We start from the raw sequence: 15,997 nt of genomic DNA, 5'->3' as shown, positions 1-15,997 counted from the left end.
AATAGTCTAGAGTTTTTGAATCTTTGCATCTAGAAATTCCTTATCTTCTCCTTTGCTAGGTAGAGTCTTGTTATTGTTAGTTGCCAATGAGTCGATTTTGACTCATAGTGACCTCATGTGACAGAGTAGAACTTTCCCATAGGGTTTTCTTGGCAGTAATTTAAAAAATTTTTTTACTGTACTTTAGATGCAGATTTACAGAGTAAATTAGTTTCTCATTAAACAATAAATACACATATTTTGTGACATTAGTGACAACCCCACGACATGTCAACATTCTCCTCCTCGACCTTGGGTTCCCTGTTAGCTCTCCGGCTTTCTTGTCCTTGCCTCTGGGTTGGAGTGCCCATTTAGTCTCGTTTTGTTTTATGGGCCTGTCTAATCTTTGGCTGAAGGGTGAATCTCAGGGGTGACTTCATTACTGAGCTATAAGGGTGTCCCTTGGCCATACTCCTGGGGTTTCTCCAGTTTCTGTCAGACCAGTAAGTTTGGTCTTTTCCTGTGAGTTAGAATTTTGTTCTACATTTTTCTCTAGCTCTGTCTGGGACCCTCTGTTGTGATCCCTGTCAGAGCAGTTAGTGGTAGTAGCTGGCATCATCTAGTTGTGCTGGACTCAGTCTGGTAGAGGCTGTGGTAGTTGTGGTCCATTAGTTCTTTGGAATGATCTTTCCCTTGTGTCTCTGGTATTCTTTATTCTCCCTTGCTCCATATGGGGTGGGACCAGTGGGGTATTTTAGACAACCATTCACAAACTTTTATGTGTGTGTGTTTTAATGAATTTTTTTTGTGTGTGCTTTAGGTGAAAGTTTACAGCTCAAGTTAATTTCTCATTCAAAAGTTTATACGCATACTGCTTGGTGACATTGGTTGCAGTCCCCACAATGTGACAGCACCACTCCCCTTTCCATCCTGGGTTCCCTGTGTCCATTCATCCTGTTCCTGCCCCTTCCTGCCTTCTCATTCTGTTTTTGGACAGAAGCTGCCCATTTGGTCTCGTATATCTGATTGAACTAAGAACCATGTTCCTCATGTGTATTATTTTTTGTATTATACACTTGCCTAATCTTTGTCTGAAGAGTGGACTTCGGGAATTGTTTCAGTTCTGGGTTAACAGGGCATGTCTGGGAGCCATAGTTTCAGAGGTTCATCCAGTCTGTGTCAGTCCATTAAGTCTGGTCTTTTTACAAGAATTTGAATTCTATTCTACATTTTTCTTGCGCTCTGTCCTGGACTCTCTTTTGTGTTCCCTGCCAGGGCAGTCATTGGTGGTTGCCGGGCACCATTAAGTTCTTCAGTTCTCAAGCTGGTGAAGTCTCTGGTTCATTTATTCCTTTAGTCCCTTGGGCTAGCATTTTCCTTATGTCTTTGGTTTTCTTCATTCTCCTTAGCTCGGAGTGGGATGGGACCAATAGATTTATTTTACATGGTCACTCGAAAGCTGTTAATACCCCAGACACTACTCACCAAAATGTAGAACATTTTCTTTATGAACTATGTTATGCCAACTGACCTACATGTCTCCCAAAAATATGGTCCCCAGGTCCCGGTCCCAGCTACCTTGTCCCTCAAAGAGTTTGGTTGTGTCTAGGAAAATTCTTTGCTTTTGCTTTGGTCCAGTTGTGCTGACTTCCGTTGTATTGTGTGTTGTCCTTCCTTTCACCTAACTTGACCATTGTCTACTCTCTAGTTATTGATTTCCCTCCCCCACCTTTTGTAACCATCAAAGAGTGCTTATTTCTGTGTTTAAACCTTTTCTTGAGTTCTTATAATAATGGTCTCATACAATATTTGTCCTTTTGTGTCTGATTTATTTCACTCAGCATAATGTCATTCAGATTCATCCATGTTGTGAAATGTTTCCAGGATTCGCCATTGTTCTTTATTGTTGCATTGAATGTATTCCATTGCATTCACAAGCTTTTAAGACCCCAGATGCTACTCACCAAAGTAGGATATAGAACATTTTTTTAATAAACTATGTTATGCCAATTGAGGTAGATGTCCCCCGAGACCACGGTCCCCAGGCCTCAGCCCAGTGAATTTGTCCCTCAGGGAGTCTGGATGTGTCTATGAAGCTTACATGACTTGCCTTGGTCTAGTTGTGCTGACTTCCCCTGTACTATATACTGCCTTACCCTTCACCAAAGTTACCATTTATCTATTGTCTAATTAGGGTTTTCCCCTCCCCATCCCTTCCTTCCCTAAGTAACTGTCAAAGATTGTTTCTTTCTGTTTGTAAACCTTTTCATGAGCGTTTATAATAGTGATTTCATACCGTATTTGTCCTTTTGTGACTAACTTATTTCATTCAGCATAATGCCCTCCAGATTCATCCATATTGTGAGATGTTTTGCAGATTCATCATTGTTCTTTATCGTTGTGCAGTATTCTATGGTGTGTATGAACCATAGTTTGTTTTTCCATTCATCTGTTGATGGGCACCTAGGTTGTTTCCATCTTTTTGCTTTTGTGAATAATGTTGCAATGAACGTGTTTGCATATACGTCTATTTGTGTGACAGCTCTTATTTCTCTAGGGTATATTCCTAGGAGTGGGATTGCTGGATCATATGGTATTTCTAATTCTAGCTTTCTAAGAAAGCACCATATTGTTTTCCAAATCGTACCATTTTACAGTCCCACCAGCAGTGCGTAAGAATTCCCTGTAGCCTCTCCAACATTTAATTATTTTCTGTTTTTTAAATTTGTGCCAGTAATGTTGGGGCGATATGGTATCTCATTGTAATTTTGATTTGCATTTCTCTAATGGCTAGTGATAGAGAGCATTTCCTCATGTGTCTATTAGCTGCCTGAGTGTCTTCTTGGTGAAGTATCTGTTTATATTCTTTGCCTATTTTTAAACTGTATTATTTATCTTGTTGCACAGGTGTTAGATTTACCTATAGATTTTAGAGATTAGACCTTTGTCGGATTTGTCATAGCCAAATTTTTTTTCCCAGTCTGTAAGTTGTCTTTCTACTCTTTTGGTAAAGTCTATGGATGAGCACAGTGTTTGATTTTTAGGAGCTCCCAGTTATCTACGTTATCTTCTGGTGTTTGTATATTGTTAGTTATGGTTTGTATCCTATTTATACCATGCATCACAGCTTCTAGCATTGACCCTATTTTCTCTTCTATGATTTTTATATCTTTTGGTTTTATATTTAGGTTTTTGATCCATTTCAAATTAGTTTTGGTGTACGGTGTATGGTATGGGTCCTGTTTCATTTTTTTACAGATGAACATCCAGCTTTGCCAGCACCATTTGTTAAAAAGATTGTCTTTTCTCCATTTAATGGACTTTGGGCCTTTGTCAAAGATCAGATGACTGTAGGTGGATGGATTTATATCTGAGTTCTCAATTCTGTTCCATTGGTCAATATGACTGTTGTACCATACCAGGCTGTTTTCACTACTGTAGCTGTATAGTAGGCTCTGAGGTCAGGTAATGTGAGTTCTACTACATTCTTCTTCTTCAATAGTGCTGTCTTAGTCATCTAGTGCTACTATAACAGAACTACCGCAATGAATGGCTTTAACAAAGAGAAAGGTTTATTCTTTCACAGTCCGGTAGGCTGGAAGTCCTAATTCAGGGTGCCAGCTCCAAGAGAAGGCTTTCTCTCTCTGCTGGCTCTTGAGGAAGGTCTTGTCATCAGTCTTCCTTTGGTCTGGGAGTATCTCAGTGCAGGAACCTCAGGTCCAAAGGATACGCTCGGCTCCCAGCACTGCTTTCATGGTGGTATGAGGTTCCCATGTCTCTCTGCTCATTTCTCTCTTTTATATCTCAAAAGATATTGGCTTAAGACACTATCTAATTTTGTAGACCTCATCAATATAACTGCCACTAATCCATCTTATTAGATCACAGTGATAGGATTTACAACCCATAGGGAAATCACATCAGAAGATAAAATGGTAGACAGTCATACAAGGGAATCATGATCTAGCCAAGTTGACAGATATTCTGGGGGGACACAATTCAATCCATGACAAGTGCTTTACTTATCCAGCACCTCGTTCCTTTCCATATAAAGTTAATGACTAGTTTTTCCATCTCTTTAAAGAATGCTGTTGGTATTTGGATTGGGATCGTGTTGTATTTGTAGATTGTTTTGGGTAGAAATGACATTTTTACAATATTGAGTCTTCCTACCCATAAGCGTGGTATGTTTTTCCATTCTCCTTTGGTTTCTTGCAATAGTGTTTTGTAGTTTTCTTTGTATAGATCTTTTACATCACTGGTTAGATTTATTCCTATTTTATTGTTTTAGGGGCTATTATAAATGGTATTGCTTTCGTGATTTCCTTTTTGTAGTTCTCTTTATTGGTGTACAGGAATCCAATTGATTTTTTTTTTCATAATAATTTTTATTGAGCTTTAAGTGAACATTTAGAAAGCAAGTCAGTCTGTCACATATAAGCTTATATACACCTTACTCCCACTTACTCTCCCCCTAATGAGTCAGTCCTTCCAGTCTCTCTTTTTGTGACAATTTTGGCAGTTTCTAACCCTCTCTACCCTCCCATCTCCCCTCCAGACAGGAGATGCCAACACAGTCTCAAGTGTCCACCTGATACAAGTAGCTCACTCTTCATCAGCATCTCTCTCCTACACATTGTCCAGTCCCTTCCATGTCTGATGAGTTGTCTTTGGGAATGGTTCCTGTCCTGGGCCAACAGAAGGTTTGGGGACCAAGACTGCCGGGATTCCTCTAGTCTCAGTCAGACCATTAAGTCTAGTCTTTTTATGAGAATTTGGGGTCTGCATCCCATTGATCTCCTGCTCCCTCAGGGGTTCTCTGTTGTGCTTCCTGTCAGGGCAGTCACTGGTTATGGCCGGGCACCATCTAGTTCTTCTGGTCTCAGGATGATGTAAGTCTCTGGTTCATGTGGCCCTTTTTTTTGTCTCTTGGGCTCATAGTTATCGTGTGAACTTGGTGTTCTTCATTCTCCTTTGATCCAGGTAGGTTGAGACCAATTGATGCATCTTAGATGGCCGCTTGTTAGCATTTAAGATCCCAGATGCCACATTTCAAAGTGGGATGCAGAATGTTTTCATAATAGAATTATTTTGCCAATTGACTTAGAAGTCCCCCTAAACCATAGTCCCCAAACCCCTTCCCTTGCTCCCCTGACCTTTGAAGCATTCAGTTTATCCCGGAAACTTCTTTGCTTTTGGTCCAGTCCAGTTGAGCTGACCTTCCGTGTATTGAGTATTGTCCTTCCCTTCACCTAAAGTAGTTCTTATGTACTGACTAATCGATAAATAACCCTCTCCCACCTCCCCCGTCCCCCCCCCCTTCTCCCCATAACCACAAAAGTATGTGTTCTTCTCAGTTTATACTATTTCTCAAGATCTTATAATTGTGGTCTTATACAATATTTGTCCTTTTGCCTCTGACTAATTTCACTCAGCATAATGCCTTCCAGGTTCCTCTATGCCACGAAATGTTTCACCGATTCATCACTGTTCTTTATCGATGAGTAGTATTCCATTGTGTGAATATACCACAATTATTTAACTATTCATCCATTGATGGACACCTTGGTTGCTTCCAGCTTTTTGCTATTGTAAACAGAGCTTCAATAAACATGGGTGTGCATATATCTGTTCGTGTGAAGGCTCTTATTTCTCTAGGGTATATTCCGAGGAGTGGGATTTCTGGGTTGTATGGTAGTTCTCTTTCTAACTTTTTAAGAAAACTCCAGATAGATCTCCAAAGTGGTTGTACGATTTTACATTCCCACCAGCAGTGTATAAGAGTTCCAGTCTGTCCGCAGCCTCTCCAACCTTTATTATTTTGTGTTTTTTGGATTAATGCCAGCCTTGTTGGAGTGAGATGGAATCTCATCGTAGTTTTAATTTGCATTTCTCTAATGGCTGATGATCGAGAGTCCAATTGATTTTTGTATGTTTGTCTTGCCTCGTGCTACTCTGCTGGATTTTTCTATCAGTTCCAGTAGTTTTCTTGTGGAGTCCTTTGGTCTCTCTCTATATAGTATCATCTCATCTGCAAATAGGGATGATTTTACTTCTGTACCAATTTGGTTGTCCCTTTTTTCCTTTTCTTGCCTTATTGCTCTAGCTAGGACTTCCAACACAATGTTAAATAGGAGTGGTGATAAAAGGCATCTTTGTCTTGTTCCCTTTCTCAGGGTGAATGTTTTCAGCTCTCTCCATGAAGAATGATGTTGGCTGTTGGTTTTGTATAGATGCTCTTTATTATGTTGAGGAATTTCCCTTCTATCTCTATTTTACTGAGTTTTTTAAAATCAGGAATGGGTGTTGGACTTTATCAAATGCCTTTTCTGCATCAATTTAGTTGATCATGTGATTCTTTTCTTTTGTTTTATTTATGTAATGGATTAGATTGATTGATTTTCTAATGTTGAACCATCCTTGCATACCTGGTATGAATCCCACTTGGTTGTGGTGTATTTTTTTGGTATGATACTGAACTCTATTGGCTAGAATTTTGTTGAGAATTTTTGTATCTATATTCATGAGAGATCTTACTGGTCTGTAATTTTTTTTCTTTTTTGGTGACTTTGTCTGGTTTTAGTACCAGAGTTATGCTGGCCTTATAGAATGAATTTGGAAGTATCCCTTCCTTTTCCATGTTCTGAAATAGTTTGAGTAGTACTGGTGTAAGCTCTTCTCTGAATATTTGGTAGAATTCTCCAGTGAAGCCATCTGGGCCAGGGCTTTTTTTTGTTGAGAATTTTTTTTTAATTACCTTTTCGATCTCTTCTCTTGTTATGGGTCTGTTCAGATTTTCAACCTCAGTTTGTGTTAGTTGAGCGTAAGGAGTATGTTTCTAGAAATTTGTCCATTTCCTCTAGGTTCTCAAATTTGTTGGAGTATAGTTTTTCATAGTGCTCTGTTATGATCTTTTTTATTTCAATTGTGTCTGTTGTAATGCCCTCCATTTCATTTATTTGGGTTATTTATATCCTTTCCTGTTTTTCTTTTCTCAATTTGGTCAATGGTTTGTTGATCCTTTCAAAGAACCAAATTATGGTTTTGTTGATTCTTTCTATTGTTTTTCTATTCCATTTATTTCTGCTCTGATCTTTATTATTTCCCTTCTTCCGGTGGCTGTGGGCTTCTTTTGCTGTTCTCTTTCTATTTGTTTGAGTCGTATAGCTAATATTTTGATTTTTTCCCTTTCTTCTTTTTTGATGTGTGCATCTATTGCTATAAATTGAACTCTGAGCACTTGGACATAATCTTTATGGAAGCAGTTCACCAGGCCTTTCTCCCACAGAGCTTCTCTACGGGTTCTATCAACCAGCCTTTAGGTAGCAGCCTAGCACTTAACCATTGCACCACCAGAGTCTAGCTGGGGAAATTTTGCAGTTGGTACAATGATTCCTGTTATTCCTCCAAAATAGGATTTTGAGTATTTGTATTTTTAACCAGAATTGTGGTATTTTAGCAACCACTTTTATTGACTGGTCTGGATTTTATCAGAGGAGTGGTAGCAGATGCTTTTTTTTATTTTAACAATTCATTTCTTGAGCTACATTGTCACAACTTAAGGTTGTATGCAGTATTTAAACAGTGGAGATACAACCTAATGTAGCATTATTCTCACATTTAAGGAAAATGTAGTTGATGATGTCTAAGGAAGATAATTATCAAAGTAATTCATATAATACCAACTCAAGCAAATTAAGACCTTGGGAAATAACCTACATTAAAATTAGCTAAAACAGAGGCCTGTCAATGTTGATGCAAATTGGCTTTCTCACGCAGAATACAGATGAATTACTGTTATTCGTTTAAGCCTAGAAGTAGGAAATTTTGGCTTCTGTTTTTAAGTTTGTCTCCCTGGTGGTGCAGTGGTTAAGAGTTCTGCTGCTAACCCAAAGTTCAGCAATTCAGCGGTTCGAATCCACTCACTCCTTGGAAACCCGATGGGGCAGTTCTACTCTCTCCTGGAGGGTTGCTATGAGTCAGAATTGACTCGATGAAAATGGGTTATGAGAGTGATATGGAGTCCCGAGGTGCATCAACTGGACTAACCAAAAGTTGGCAGTTTTAATCTACTCAGAGGTGCATTGAAAGAAAGGCCTAATGATGTAGTACCAAAAGGCCACAGCCTTGAAAACCTTAGGGAGTGTATTTCTACTCTGCAGCACCTGAAATCACCATGAGTCAGAATCAATTCAATGGCAACTGGTAATGAGACTGATTAGTTTTAATCTGAAATTATAGAAAACTGGTCATTATCATGTGCTCAATAGAGCATTTTAAACCTCTTAGAGGGTATCGTGGTCACCTAGCCCAGCCCCCCCCCCTCATTTTATAGATGAAGAAAGCGAGATCTGAGGAGTGAAGGCTGGGGGCTGCTTTCCAGGTCTTTTGACTCCCAGCCCCAATGCTGTTTCTACTAAGCCACCAAGGAGATGAATAATCAACACCCAAAAGAAACACATACAAACAGCAAAAGCATGCATGACAAGTTTATAATCAAGGAAATGCAAATTAAATCCATAACATACTATTTTTTTATCTATCAAATTGGCAAAGGTATAAAATTATAATCAGTCTTTTATGCGAGATTTTGGGGAAATAGGTACTCGAGCCCTCAGGTGACTGATGTCTGAAATTTCACAAATAGAGATATATTCTCCTGGCTTAAAATGTTGTCTTATGTTCAATATGGAAAAAGAAGTAGCATGTTATATTTTACTAGTCATTTACAGAGGAATGGGTGCTTTGGCTCCTTCTCTGACAACAGGATTTCATTAGGGTAAAGGGAGAAAGCAAAATGGCCTTAGGTTCCTGGTGCTGTATGCATGTGAATGTTTGTGTGTATCAGCTCAGGAGACAAAAGCAAATGGCCTTCCTCACAGTTTTACTGATGCCTGGCTCTGATTTTGTTTGTTTTTTGAGTCCATAATGGGGTAGGTTAGGGTCACTTGGAGAAAAACTTTCAGAAAAAAAATTTAGATCTGTTTTTCTTTCATTCTTCATTTTGATTGGGGGTTTACTTGGTAAGCACTGCTTCCTTTGCCTTTTTTATTAAACTTACAGAGAGGTTCAGTTTTTCAGAGACAGTCAGTTGAAGCTGGAGATGAATTTTGAGGCTATCACTTTTGCGGTTCCCTACTTACGCAAGACTGGCAAAAGGAAATTTGTTGTTGGCTCAAGGCTGCAAAGTCAAATGTTGGTACTTTCTCTCCACATATTCAAATAGACAACAACGGGAAAGTCAGTAAGGCTCACATCTCTATTCCTTTAGATGTATGGTCCTCAATTAAAATATTTATACAAAGTCTGCCTGAGGCGGCATGAACTACTAAACCCAGAATTCTCACTTGTGGATTAGAGATTGCCAAAGAGCCACATTTTTCTGGGTTTCTGTTTGTTTATTTAGACTTCTACACTGTTATTTCATGGTAATATACCTGACCAATTTCACTAGAAGTTTATTATTATTATGAGTAATTTCATATTTGATTAGTACTTAATAATTTATAAAGGACTTTAAAATTTGACTCTCTCTACAAACTTGTGAGATAAGGGGGAAAGGACTATCAGTTTACAGGTGAGGGAACTGAAGATGAGATTTTATTATCTTAAAATTAGTAAGTAGAGGGTAGAGCTAAGATATAAACCCAGGCCTTCTGATTTCAAGTCCCTCACTCCTTCAACTCTCCCATACTACCTGTCATTAAGAAGAAAGGAAAAAGAATAATTTTTCAAATTAGGATGATGAACCCCTTCTAGCTTTTTGACATGAAATTCGCCCCTTTTTTAAAATTTTTATTTATTTATTGTGCTTTAGGTGAAAGTTTACAAATCAAGTCAGTCTCTCAGACAAAAAGTTATACACACCTTGCTGTGTACTCCTAGTTGCTCTCCTCTTAGTGAGCCAGCACATTCCTCCTCTCCACCCTTTATTCCCCACATCCATTCAACCAGCTCCTGTCCCCTCCTGCTTCTCATCTCACGACCAGAGAGGAGTTGCCCACATAGTCTCAAGTGTCTACTTGAGCCAAGAAGCTCACTCCTCACCAGTATCGTTGTACATCTTATAGCCCAGGCCAATCCCTGGCTGTAGAGTTGGCTTTGGAAACGGTTCCAATCTTGGGCTATTGAAGGGCCCGGAGACCATAACCATCAGGGTCCCTCCGGTCTCAGTCAGACCATTAAGCCTGGTCTTTTTACAAGAATTTGAGATCTGCATCCCACTGTTCTTCTGCTCTATCAGGGATTCTCTGCTGTGTTCCCTGTCAGGGCAGAAAGTCACCCCTTTTTAACGAGTTCCCAAGCTCTTTTTGGAAGTTCTCTAGGCTGCCGCCTCAGAGAGTCCCTGATAAGTTCTCTGTAATCTGCTCTGGTATCTTCCGTAAGCAGCCACATATTCCCTCTGCTGCCACTGCTCCTTGCGGCAATCTCCACTGCACTAGGAACACCCGGTCTCTGATGTGATCACATAGTAGAGAAAGATGGCTGTCCATCAAGGTCTCTACACTCCCTTTTCCACAGAAAAGAGGTATAACCAGGACATGCCTGTCCAGCCACAGAGTGCATTGCTCAGACTCCCTTGCAGCTAGGTATCCAACTAAGTTCTAGCCAATGGAATGTGAGTAAGGGTGGTGTGGAAAAGTCCCATGTCTCTTGCTTGAGTGGGAATTCCCAGCTCTGAATTTCTCCTCTTCCCCCTTTCTACTGGCTGGTGTAACCTTGGAAGTTATGTGTTAAAGATGTAAGAGCACTCACCAACCTGGGTCCCTGAATGCCTGCATGGAGCAGAGATACATGCTCAGCAACCTGGACTCTTACATGACAGAGAAGTAAACTTCTATATCGCTTCAACCACTGGACTTTGGAGTTTCTTTATTACAGGTAGTTTAACTTTTTACTCCAAAATAATCACTTTATATTGACCGTGGAGGATGGATTACTGTTCTTTCCTTGGCTGCTCCACCAAATCTATATGAAAGCTCTTTAGTTTCTCACTGAACATCAAACACCAGTCTATACTTTTAATGAGACCTTATAGAACACTTCGAGACAAAGAAAGGAAAGCACCCAGAGGCAGCAGTTTACCAGACAAGTCATCAGTCTCCACACCAGCCCCATCTCTCTTTCTCCATTCCTGGCCTGCTTCACCCTGTCTATGGCTTCACCCTTCAGTGAAGGTACTTCAGACCTTTCCCTATCTAAGGTAAGGATGATAACCTCCCCCCCGCACCAAAAAAACCCCACTACCATCAAGTCGATTCCAACTCATAGCGACCCTATAGGACAGAGTAGAACTACCCGATAGAGTTTCCAAGGAGCGCCTGGTGGATTTGAACTGCTGGCCTCTTGGTTAGCAGCCGTAGCACTTAACCACTGCACCACCAGGGTTTGTAAGGATGATAAAAAAAATGTTTTTTTTTTTTTTTTTAGTAAGGATGATAGATAGGGGAAATAGCAATTCCCCTTACAGGAAATCCTATTTTTATCACAAAGGGCAAGAAATACCACAAATAGTCTAATATCAGTATATTTCTCAACAGCTGAGTTATTCAGTCATTTGTAGATTCTTTTTTTGTGTGTGTGCAAATACTGGCCTTTAATACTGAGAAAGACCATGCAGAGTGACAGGATAGGACCAAACCTTCAGAGGGTGGTACAGGGCCAGCCACTCACAAGACCCTAAAACCTGATTCAGTAACAGAATAAATCAATATATTTACATTTAGGTTTGCCCTGGAAACCCAGGGCAGTCTGGTCTGGAGCCATCTAGCCTTCCCTCCTCCCTCTCTTCCTACCTCCTTCTTACCTTCTTTCACTTCCTCATTCTTCCCTCCTTTCTCCCTGTTTTTCTTTCTCTCTCTAGTCTACCTCTTTTCCTTCTCTCCCCTTCCTTTTTTTCTTCTCCATTTTCTCCTCATTCTCCCTGCCATCTACCCATTTACCCCTCCAAGCCCCATCAGCTGTTTCTCCGCTGTCCAGCCCCTCAGTCCTGCCTCCCTCATGTCCAGCCTCTGGGCTCAGGGTGGGGAGGCAGGCAGGGCCTCAGCCCAGGGAGCACTTGTTGGTGTTCTTCCTGTCACATGTTTTCAGGTCAGTGCTGGAGGGCTTGTTGCTGTTTCCCGATCTCCGGCCTCCGGACTTGAGCAAGATGTCCCGGGCCAGGGAACTGAAGGCCTCATCCACATTCACGCTGGATTTGGCGCTTGTCTCGAAAAACCTGATTCCATGTTCCCGTGCCAACTTATTGGCCTGCGCCTTCTGCACTTTCCTCTTGCCTTCCATGTCACACTTGTTCCCCAGCAAGAGGCGTTCCACTCCAGCCGAGGCATTCTCTTTGATGCTCTTCATCCGGTTCTGAATGTTCTCGAAGGATTTCTCATCGGTGATGTCGTATACTAGGATAATACCCATGGCTCCACGGTAATAGGCGGTTGTTATTATCTTGAATCGCTCTTGACCAGCAGTGTCCCAGATTTGCAGTTTGATCTTCTTCCCCTCTATGTCTACAGTTCGGATCTTGAAGGCAATTCCGATGGTGGAGATGTAAGTGTTGTTGAAGTTGTCCTCTGCAAAGCGAATGATCAGACAAGTCTTGCCCACCCCCGAGTCTCCGATCAGCAGCAACTTGAAGAGGTGGTCATAGGGTTTGGTCATGGCGGACACTGGGGTGTGTGGGGGTGGGGAAATGCCGGGCACCGGTAGGCGGGATTGGAGGGTTGGCAAACAGATGGGCCCCAGAGCCCGGGCCAGGGAGAAGTTTTCCTCCGTCTCTGCCCAGGCTCCGGGAAAGAGCTGTAGATTCTTTTAGCTGCCATCCAGTAGAGGCCAACTCATGGTGACCCCATGCAGAATGGGATTGGACTGTTGTGATCCGTAGGGTTTTCACTGGTTGATTTTTTCCAGAGGCAGATTTCCAGGCTTTCTTCCTTGTCTATCTTAGTCTGGAAGTTCTGCTGAAACCTGTTCAGCAACACAACACAGAAGCTTCCACTGACAGAAGAGTGGTGACTGTACTTGGGGTGCATTGTCTTGGAATAGAACCTGGGTCTCCTCGATGGAAGGCGAGAACTCTGCCACTGTACCCCATTGCCCTTAGTCATAGATAACACCGCATATGAGGCACAAAGAGCCCAGTGTTATTCTAAATCAAGTCCAGTTCTCTTTGAGGCATTCCTGAAACCCTCTCCACTAAGTGCTTAAAACATCATAAGGTTCGCTCTCACAAAATAAATTTATCTCATTACACTTTGTTTTGACATTTTTCTTTTTTTGTGAATTCTGAAAACATTTATGTCTATTTCGTGAGTAATGAAATATACGCAAGGCTATTTTAGGGATAACTATGGTAATCACTTGTGTTATGCCTTTTGGGAGTTATCACACTTCTTTTAATTCAAGTCCTGAGTCAAAACAAGAAATCCATCCACCCTCTTTGGCACTCTAATACACTCCTTGAAAACACTCTGCAACTAAGTTCCAAATGGATACAAAATATTTAATAATATCTTAATACATGTTTAATAAAATCGAAAGCTAATGTTGTTAGAAATGGGTAATGATGAGATCTCAATTCTAGATGGAGGAATTACCTCATGAGACAATCCAAAGCTGTTTTACTGCTCTCTGCTAATATGGGACTCATTTACATAAGGTACTAAGAGTTCTCTGGCGGTAGCTATGCCCTATAATGTCTGTTGCATGTTAGTCAGTGCCGATAGAGAAGTTATGCCTTGTGTATTAGTTATCTAAGGAATCCTGGTAGTGTAATGGTTAAGCTCTAGTCAGCTAACTGAAAAGTCTGTTGTTTCAACCCACCAGTGGCTCCATGGGATAAAAGACCTGGTGATCTGCTCCCATAAAGATTATAGACTAGGAAACTCTATGGGATAGTTCTACTCTGTCCTATAGGGTTGCTATTAGTTGAAATTGACCTGATGGCAAACAACAACAACATATTAGTTATGTATTGCTACATAAGTAATACATATCTAATACTCCAAAAGTTAGCGGCTGAAAAAAACAATAAACGCTTGTTATCTCACGCAGTTTCTGCAGGTCAGGAATTCAGGAGCAGCTTAGCTGAATGAAGTCCCTCATGAGTTTATAGTCAAGATGTCAGCTGAGGCTGTGGTCATCTAAAGGCTTGACTGGGGCTGGAAGATCCATTTCCAAGATGGCAAGCAGGCTGGTCATATTGCTATCAGGAGCCTCAGTTCCCTGCCACATGGAACCCCCCATCAGGGTTAAGTGTCATCATGACATGACAAGTGGCTTCCTCCAGAATAAGCAACTCAGGAGAGCAAGGCAAAAGCCCCAATGGCTTTTATTACCTGGCCTCAGAAGTCACACTCATTAGTTCTCCATATCCTGCTAGTAACACAGGTCATCCCTGTTCAATGTAGGAAGGGATAACACAAGGACACGAACATTAGAAAATGAGAATAATTGAGATCATCTTGGAGTGTCTGGATACCATGTCTGACCCTGTGCTTTCTCCATACCTTTAAAAGTTTTAAGGCTATTCTTGAGATTACAGGAAGGACCCTGGAAATGTACTTCTTATTTTAGCCAACACAGACGTTTTCAATGGAATGTGCAGTTCTTACCATAAACATGCTATGATGGGGAACTTTCTTTTCAGTGGCTGTTTCATTATTTAAAACTCAATCACCTTCAAAAAACGTGAGGTTTCTCCTTCAGCCATGGAGTTGCTGTTGTGCTTTGCCCAGTCCTGCTGTCAGTCCACCTGACTAGCTGCAGCATATTAATTACTGCTTCACTAAAGACTGAGGTGATTTTTATCCCGGAAAGGAAGTGCATCTAGTATCAGCTGTGGGACATCTTTGAGGGCAGCACCCTGGAGGGGGGACCAGGTACACATTCCCAAATCAACCTCTCCACAGATTGTCAAGGGACCCAAACCACAGGCACCATGAGGCACCGTAGAACATGCTAGAGGTTCCTAAAGCTGGAGTAAACCAGGTCCGATCCCTTTTTAGTGCTTTCACTGGATCCTGTGACCAATCCCTTATCATTTCTACCCTGAACTTAGATTCACACCCAACTCCTGATTCAAAAACCTGAAGTTCCCCTCTCATCCAACTGGAGCTCCTTCCCCTGCTCTATTCAACATTCCCTGGTCTTCAGTGTCAGAAAGTGTTCTTATCCAGAAGCCCCAGAGCAGCCTCCCTGGTAAGGCCTTGGTGCCATCATCTCTGCCTGGTATTGACACTTCTCTTCTATTGGCCAGGGTTCTAAGGAGACTTGGAATTCTCTTCCCATCCTACCACCATTCCAGAGGGAAATACATAATCCCATTCCACTTGGGAAAAAAAAAAAGGATGAGGTTAAATATACCCCAGATATACTGAATGAGTTGGTGCACTGCCTGGATGTTAATTATGACTTGACTGGAGGGTCCTAGGCCTGGACCCCCACGGTCAGGATGACATCATCCAGTGTCTACTCCAAGTGTTTTTCAACAAAGAACCACCAGCGACTGTTCAATAACTACCAGACACCATTGTTGGTTTTCTTCCAAAAGACAACAGGGCACATTAGGAAAATAAAATAAGACAAATCAACCAACAACAAAAGTTATGTGTGAATTTAAATAAATGCCAATTTCCAAAAATATTCTAAGATTCGCTGAAATGTGTTATAAAGTTAAGTTAGGAATTCAAGGATAAGAATAGAAAAGCAGCTGGAAGGAAATTACACTGAAATGTTAAAAGGAGTTGGGCTTGGGCGGTGACTTTCTTTTTCTATTTTCAAGTTACATGTTTCAGGCTACATGTGCATATAATGAGTTCCAGTTTCTATATATTATTTATGGCTTACTAAAATGTGTTGTACAGCCCTATCAGAATTCTTCAAGGGAATGAGTAGAAAAAAGCCTGGAAGGAAGTAGTGCAAAATGTTAAAAGGAATTGTGTTTAGATGGTGATATTCTATTTTCACCTTGAGTCGGAATCGACTCGATGGCAGTGGGTTCTGGTTTGTATTCTATTTTCGTTCT

General features: G+C 41.0%; 1 protein-coding gene across 1 annotated transcript; it reads right to left on the bottom strand.

The window, feature by feature from the left end:
- Positions 1-11,960: 11,960 nt before the first annotated feature.
- LOC126067999 (ras-related protein Rab-13-like) lies at positions 11,961-12,641 on the bottom strand. The gene has a single exon (XM_049870304.1). It carries the CDS (start codon positions 12,631-12,633, stop codon positions 12,022-12,024), a length of 612 nt encoding a protein of 203 aa, XP_049726261.1. The 5' UTR covers positions 12,634-12,641; the 3' UTR covers positions 11,961-12,021.
- Positions 12,642-15,997: the final 3,356 nt, after the last annotated feature.

The sequence above is a fragment of the Elephas maximus genome, chromosome 26 (assembly GCF_024166365.1).
Source record: "Elephas maximus indicus isolate mEleMax1 chromosome 26, mEleMax1 primary haplotype, whole genome shotgun sequence".
Classification (NCBI taxonomy): domain Eukaryota; kingdom Metazoa; phylum Chordata; class Mammalia; order Proboscidea; family Elephantidae; genus Elephas; species Elephas maximus.
The sequence above is the reverse complement of the archived record's forward strand: the minus strand, read 5'-3'. Positions and strand labels throughout refer to the sequence as shown.

What these genes read in the sequence shown, in the direction of transcription:
- LOC126067999 (XM_049870304.1), bottom strand. Translation starts at nt 12,633, where the DNA reads ATGACCAAACCCTATGACCACCTCTTCAAGTTGCTGCTGATCGGAGAC.